This window comes from Danio aesculapii, chromosome 15 (assembly GCF_903798145.1).
Source record: "Danio aesculapii chromosome 15, fDanAes4.1, whole genome shotgun sequence".
Taxonomy (NCBI): Eukaryota; Metazoa; Chordata; class Actinopteri; order Cypriniformes; family Danionidae; genus Danio; species Danio aesculapii.
In genome coordinates, this window is record NC_079449.1 from 3,861,603 (window position 1) to 3,869,048 (window position 7,446).

At 37.7% G+C, this 7,446-nt stretch overlaps 1 protein-coding gene across 1 annotated transcript in view; it reads left to right on the forward strand.

Moving 5' to 3' along the window:
* LOC130241336 (cytoplasmic dynein 2 heavy chain 1) overlaps positions 1–7,446 on the forward strand; it is a 230,303-nt gene that overhangs the window by 148,626 nt on the left and 74,231 nt on the right. The window contains exons 72-74 of the mRNA XM_056473046.1: positions 6,601–6,666; positions 6,866–6,916; positions 6,994–7,071. Of these exons, the coding sequence (XP_056329021.1) occupies positions 6,601–6,666; positions 6,866–6,916; positions 6,994–7,071 (195 nt within the window). The remainder of the gene's footprint in view (positions 1–6,600; positions 6,667–6,865; positions 6,917–6,993; positions 7,072–7,446) is intronic.

The window sequence follows — 7,446 nt, forward strand, 5'->3', positions numbered from 1 at the left end:
TTAAGTGTGCTTAACTACTATGTACTAACACCAAAATTAATAATTAATAAGTGTGTAAATACATGTATTTACTGTGTACTTATGCTTGATTAAACACCTGCATGTAAATACATCTGTAATTAAATTCTGTAATTACATTTGTAAATACACTGTTGACTATTCCTTACACCTTAACCCAGCCTTAAACCTACCCATACCACCAAACCTGTCCATAACCCTACCCCTATCCCAAATCAAGAGCACCACAAGTGTTCTCAAATACATTTTGATGCAAATACACAGTAGTTAAGAACACTTAATATAAAGTGGGACCAAAAATTAAAAGTGATTTTAGGCTTCTATTTTGTAATTAAGAATTGCCTTACTTAAAAGAAGCTGGTTGGTTCAACATTCATGTCGATATTGGACTACGCTGATGTTATCTATATGCTTGCTTCGTCTCAAAGTCTGCATGCATTGGATACTGTTTACCATGGTGCACTAAGATTTATAACTAATTTTAAATCCCTTACTCATTGTGTGCTGTATATTTGGGTAGGTTGGTCTGCTTTGTCCATTCGTAGGCTCAAGCATTGGCATATCCTTGTTTACAAATCTATATTGGGTTTACTCCCATCATATCTACAGAATTACATTTGTAAAAAACCTTTCCTTAGCTACGGCCTTCGGTCTCAGGATATTCATTTACTGTCTGTTCCTAAAGTTCAATTCAATTCAATTCACCTTTATTGATATAGCGTTTTTACAATGTAGATTGTGTCAAAGCAGCTTCACATAAAAGGTCACAGTAAATAGGAACAGTGTAGTTCAGTTTGGAGTGTTTAAGTTCAGTTCAGTTTAGCTCAGTTCAGTGTGGTTTAATAATCACTACTGAGAGTCCAAAAACTGAAGAGCAAATCCAACGATGCGCAGCTCTACAGATCCTGAACCATGCAAGCCAGTGGCGACAGCGGAGAGGGAAAAAAAACTTCACTAATGGCGGAAGTGAAGAAAAAAAACCTTGAGAGAAACCAGGCTCAGTTGGGCACGACCATTTTAATTTCTCCGCTGGCCAAACGTCTTGTGCAGAGCTGCAGTCTCAGCGGCGGAGGCTGGAAGCTGGCCTCAGCGAACACTCGTCTGTCCCTGGAGCGTCACAGGAATCAGTCTCATGTTATCCACTCCTCCATGACCACCACAGTAGCTGCTCAGGATACGGCCTGGTCCAGGATATGGAAACCTTGGGATCATCTCGTCGTTGGTCTTGGATCGAATCAGTGATTCTGCATAGTCTGAGGGCCTCGGGAAGAGTATCCCCAGGTGGAAATGGAGAATAAAGAGAATAATTAGCGTAGCTGATGTTCATAGTGTATATCAACAAGATGCAGAACCTGTGTGGAAGCCCGCTAAGTGGTGCCCTGAGTGTATGCTTTACTGAACAGATAGGTCTTTAATCTAGTTTTGAATTGGGAGAGTGTGTCTGAGCCTCGGACGTTATCAGGAAGGCTATTCCAGAGTTTAGGAGCCATAAATGAGAAGGCTCGACCTCCTTTACTCGACTTTGCTATTCTAGGTACTACCAGAAGCCCTTAGTTTTGAGACCTTAAAGAGCGAGTTGGATTGTAGCGAGACAGAAGGTGGGTTAGATAAACAGGAGCTCGATTATTTAAAGCTTTATATGTAAGAAGCAATATTTTAAATTCAATACGAAACTTAACAGGCAGCCAGTGTAAGGAGGATAAAATTGGGGTGATGTGATCAAATTTTCTAGACCTGGTAAGAACTCTGGCAGCTGCATTTTGTACTAATTGAAGTTTGTTGTGTGGACTGAGATGGAGGAAAAGGCTTTTAAATATGCAGCACCTTTTGCATGGAATAATCAAAAAGTTTTGGAGAATTGATTTCACTAAATGCTTTTAAAAAGAGTATCAATGCAGCTTGTAGACAACACAGGCTTGTAGAGGTGTTGCATAGTTTGTTTGTCAGTGTGTGAGTCATGTTTACTCTTAATTGTTTTTTGTTGTTGTCTGTTAGACTCATGTGACATGTATACTGCCTAATCTTGGCCAGGACGCTCTTGTAAAAGATAGTTTTGATCTTAATGTGTCTTTCCTGGTAAAATAAAGGTTATAATAATAATAATAATAATAATAATAATAATAATAATAATACATTTTATTGGTTAAATATCATTAGTGTTTTTAAAAATGAAATTTTCTTAGTGTCATTTATAAATGATAATGCCCTATAGAGGTGTTAATTAACATTTTTCTTCATGAATAAAACATCTCACACCATCATATACAGTTTTATGGGTATTTTGACTGATTTATTTGGGTTGTACAACATTTTTAATGCAACATCCCCCCCCCAAAAAATGATATTAAATGTACACAAGTCTACTTAAAGAGACAAGGAAATTTTGCAAGCTCAGTCCAGTCATATATACAGTTGAATTCAGAATTATTAGCCCCCTTTTGATATTTTTTTATTCTTTTTTAAATATTTCCCAAATTATGTTTAACAGAGCAAGGAAATTTTTTTACAGTATGTCTGATAATATTTTTTCTTCTGAAGAAAGTCTTAATTGTTTTATTTTGGCAAGAATAAAAGCAGTTTTTTATTTTTTAAATCAAATTTAAGGTCATTATTATTAGCCCCTTTAAGCTATATTTGTTTTCGATAGTCTCCAGAACAAACCATCATTATACAAGAACTTGCCTAATTACCCTAACCTGCCTAGTTAACCTAATTAACCTAGTTAAGACTTTAAATGTCTAAAAAACATCTAGTAAAATATTATGTGCTGTCATCATGGCAAAGAAAATATATGTATGTTTGTAAATAAATTGGCTGTATTGTAGCCAGTGCAGCATCTATAATGAATACAGAAATGTGTGTGAGGTGTGTGTGTGAATGTGTTCAGCATGAAGTCAGCCTCATTGACTTCAGCAGGAGCGTGAGCTGCTTTTGTTTTGCATCGGTCCAGCCAGATTGAGTTGTTGTTTTACGTGGCAGGACAACCAATTTTTCCCTCCAGCACAGAACCTGCGTTTCTTCAGAAAAAAGCAGGAACTAGCCTCCGGCACTGGCATTGTGTCATATCGATTCATATTCGTCATTCATTCATTAATTCACTGGCCAGACGCTTTTCTGTTCATTACGGAGAGAATTTCTTGAGGATCAGCCCCATGGCCTGAGGCTGGATTCACAAATGCTTCTAAGAAATAAGTTAAGAGAATGTTTTAGATCAATCTTGAGAAGTTTGCAAGTGAATAGTGAATATTGTTCGAGGAGAGTTTAACTCGTACTCCAGATTGATCTTCTGCATTTGACAATTAGGCTGAACACTGCGTAATTCTTTTCAATCTTGTGAAATCTAAATCTACGAAGTGTATTTTGATAGCTCACGTTGATCGTCTTAAAGTGAACATTTAATCTATGCAAAAAACAGCCAAAATCAGTCCGAGGCACTAGATAAATGTGGAAAAAATCTATTAAAAGCCTTTATTTACATGGCTAATGATCATGTGCGTCTGTGAGAGTTTGTTTTAATTGCTACGGTCTCATGACTCATTAGTAGACCCACACGGAATCTGTGCGCGTAGAATTACGCAGAATTCCAGCCCATCATTGAGTCTGTTTATTTACTTGTGTATATGTGTGTAAATCTATATTTATTCGGTTTTTAATTTAATTACAGTAATATTATTGACTAATATTAAAACATTCATATGATTTATGTACAATGCAGTGTGTAAAGTAATATTTCCTGTCTTTTAGTAGAGCTATTATATGAGAGACTTGCTTTGTTTACCAAATAAAGTGGATCTAATTAATAAAGTGGACTTGCATTGTAAACATTAAATACAAGTTAAAAAGGTATTACATTTTATTTCATATATTAAGGTTTTAGTTATGATACTCCCAAAATCATTACGCATAAATCCACAGATCTTTAACACAGTTCTGCGCAGAAATAGCAAAAAATGTCCGCAGATTTCATCTGGCCCTACTCATTAGTATATCTAAACAATACTAAAACAATATATTAAACACAAGGTCAACTTAACAATCATCATTAATTCAGCATTGATAGAAGGAAACAAAAGGAAATGGGAAAAAATATATATAAAAAAGATGATGCGTGTTTATTAACATGTTTCTCTAATAGTACAACATAGATATATTCATTCATTCATTTTCTTTTCGGCTCAGTCCCTTTATTAATCTGGGGTCGCCACAGCGGAATGAACCGCCAACTTATCTAGCAAATGTTTAACGCAGCGCATGCTTTTCCAGCTGCAACCCTTCACTGGGAAACACCCATACACTCCCATTCACCTTTCCTTCGCAGGGTGACAGGGAGGGTGAGGAGCTCTGTCACCCAGGAGGAGCTCGGAGTTGAGCCGCTGCTCCTCCACATCGAGTCAGCTGAGGTGGCTCAGACATCTTTTTCGGATGCCTCCTGGACGCCAACCTAGGAAGGTGTTCCAGGCATGTCCCACCAGGAGGAGGTCTCGGGGAAGACCCAGGACACGCTGGAGGGACTATGTCTCTCGGCTGGCCTAGGAACGCCTCCGGATCCCCCAGAGGAGCTGGAGGAAGTGTCTGGGGAGAGGGAAGTCTGGGGTTCTCTCCTAAGACTGCTTTCTGTGCCCGGCCGCAGAAAAGCGGAGGAATGAATGAATGAATGTTTATAAAATGTTATTATTTTACATTTGATTATTTAATCAGTGTTCCTAAATACTGTTAGACTCCTCAGAAACCAATAAACACACTGTTTATTGTGAATTTTTTTCTTTATTCTATTATTATCAATGCTTGTAGATTCTTTATTATATTTTACACATGATTCACTCCCCTACAGAATCATCCCAGTCGATCTAAAATCATCAATTCATTCCAACTAAAATTATTAAAGTCATCTGGTGAAATTGTCTTCATATTGCAATATAGAGTGTTCAGCATAATTGAGTACACCCGATTTTGAAAATGAATATATTTCTCCATTTCTCAGTGAATATAGGCAGTGTATTTTGGTGCATTTAAACAAAACAGATTTATTAAACAGATATATTTATTTAAATAATATTTTAGTCACCAAACATATTTAGAAATTGATAGATAATACAATTAAATATTAATTACAATTAAATTACAATTACAATTAAATTCAAGAGAAATATTACAAAAAAAAAATGACAACCTACAAAATTTCAACTAAATTTTAAATTTTGTTTTTATTCTCTTGATTTTTCCTCTTTTTAAAACTTGTATTTAATATAAATGTGTCTGTACTTGTTTTTGGAGCATTCTCGTAAGTTATTTTGTTAGATAAGCTCCAGATTTGGCTTCAGTACTGACTAATCTATTGTATATACACAAATATAATATTGTAGATTCAATTCAATTCACCTTTATTTGTATAGCGCTTTTACAATGTAGATTGTGTCAAAGCAGCTTCACATAAAAGATCACAGTAAATAGGAACAGTGTAGTTCAGTTTGTAGTGTTTAAGTTCAGTTCAGTTGAGCTCAGTTCAGTGTGGTTTAATAATCACTACTGAGAGTCCAAATACTGAAGAGCAAATCCAACGATGCGCAGCTCTACAGATCCTGAACCATGCAAGCCAGTGGCGACAGCGGAGAGGGAAAAAAAACTTCACTAATGGCGGAAGTGAAGAAAAAAAAACCTTGAGAGAAACCAGGCTCAGTTGGGCACGACCATTTTAATTTCTCCGCTGGCCAAACGTCTTGTGCAGAGCTGCAGTCTCAGTGGCGGAGGCTGGAAGCTGGCCTCAGCGAAGACTCGTCTGTCTCTGGAGCGTCACAGGAATCAGTCTCATGTTCTCCACTCTTCCATGACCATCACAGTAGCTGCTCAGGATACGGCCAGGTCCGGATAGAGCCTCCTATTCAAAATATGAATTTAAAAGAGAGTTTATTTGTGAGAGGTGTACTTATTATGCCCCTCACTGACTCGTTTGCCCCCCCAATACACCCCCCACACTCCTCTATCTTATACTCCTCACAATCACTGCACTATTTAACATTTGCACATTTAAAGTTTGCACATATTCATTGCACTGATTCACTTATTTGAACTGTACATACCCACTGCACATGTACATTTGTAATTATGTTTATCTATCTGCACACTTCTGCTATTAATAGCGTCCTGTACATATATTCATTTATTGTAAATCTCTGTTTATAGCTAATACACCTGTATATAATGTTGATAGTACATCCATCTGTAAATATTACCATAATTTTTCTATAACTGCACTTTATAACTTATACCTGTATCCTGCACTTGCTGCTATTGCACTGCTGGTTAGACCGAAACTGCATTTCGTTGCCTTGTACTTGTACATGTGTAATGACAATAAAGTTAAATCTAATCTAATCTAATCTAATCTAATTATGCTGAGCACTGTAGATCGCAGAATAACAAGACATCACAATGTGAGATTTTTCCAATCTCTTGCTGCCATAATTCTTAAGTATTATCAACTTTTTTTTTTCTTTAGAGTTAAGAAATGAGAAGATGTCAGTTCAGAAGAGATTCATCTTAAGCATGTTGATCTGAAATGCTGAATCTGTGTGTGTTTCTCAGGCCGATCAGTTGATGTTTGCTCTGCACTTTGTGAAGGGAATGAATCCAGAGCTCTTCCAGGAGAACGTAAGTGTGTGTTACTCATAATCAATCCTGAATGAACGATGACGCTTGTGTTTCTGGTGGTCTGTAGTGCCTCCGACAAGACAAATGTGCTGTTATTAAAGCTGTCGGTAGAGTACAATAAAACCAAATCACTTGTGCGTGTGTGTGTGTGTGTGTGTGTGTGTGTGTGTGTGTGTGTGTGTGTGTTTCTATGACGCAGGAATGGGATGTTTTCACTGGCCTCATTGTTGGAGATATGGTTCGGAAGACGGTATGACTCTTTCTGTGCTTCTCTCTATGCATTAACACACTTCTCCAGCTGTTTACATACATGTTTTGTCCCTTCAGGATTCCCAGAAGTCTCTGCGAGAACAGTTTCCTTCTTGGATTGATCAGGAGAGACTGATGGCAGTGGCTCTGCTCAAGGTGATTGTGAAAAACATTGACATTGAATCTAATTTAACATGCATAACACGGACTGTAGGCAGCACGGTGGCTCAGTGGTTAGCACTGTGGCCACACAGCATGAATGTTGCTGGTTTGCGTCCCTACTGGGTCAGTTGGCATTTCCGTGTAGAGTTTGCATGTTCTCTCCGTGTTGGCGTGGGTTTCCTCTGGGTGCTCCGGTTTCCCCCACAGTCCAAACACATGCGCTATAGGGGAATTGAATAAACTAAATTGGCCGTAGTATACGAGTGTGTGTGTGCGTGAGTGTGAATGAGTGTGTATGGGTGTTTCCCAGTCCAGGGTTGCGGCTGGAAGGGTATCTGCTGTGTAAAACATATTCTGGAATAGTTAGTG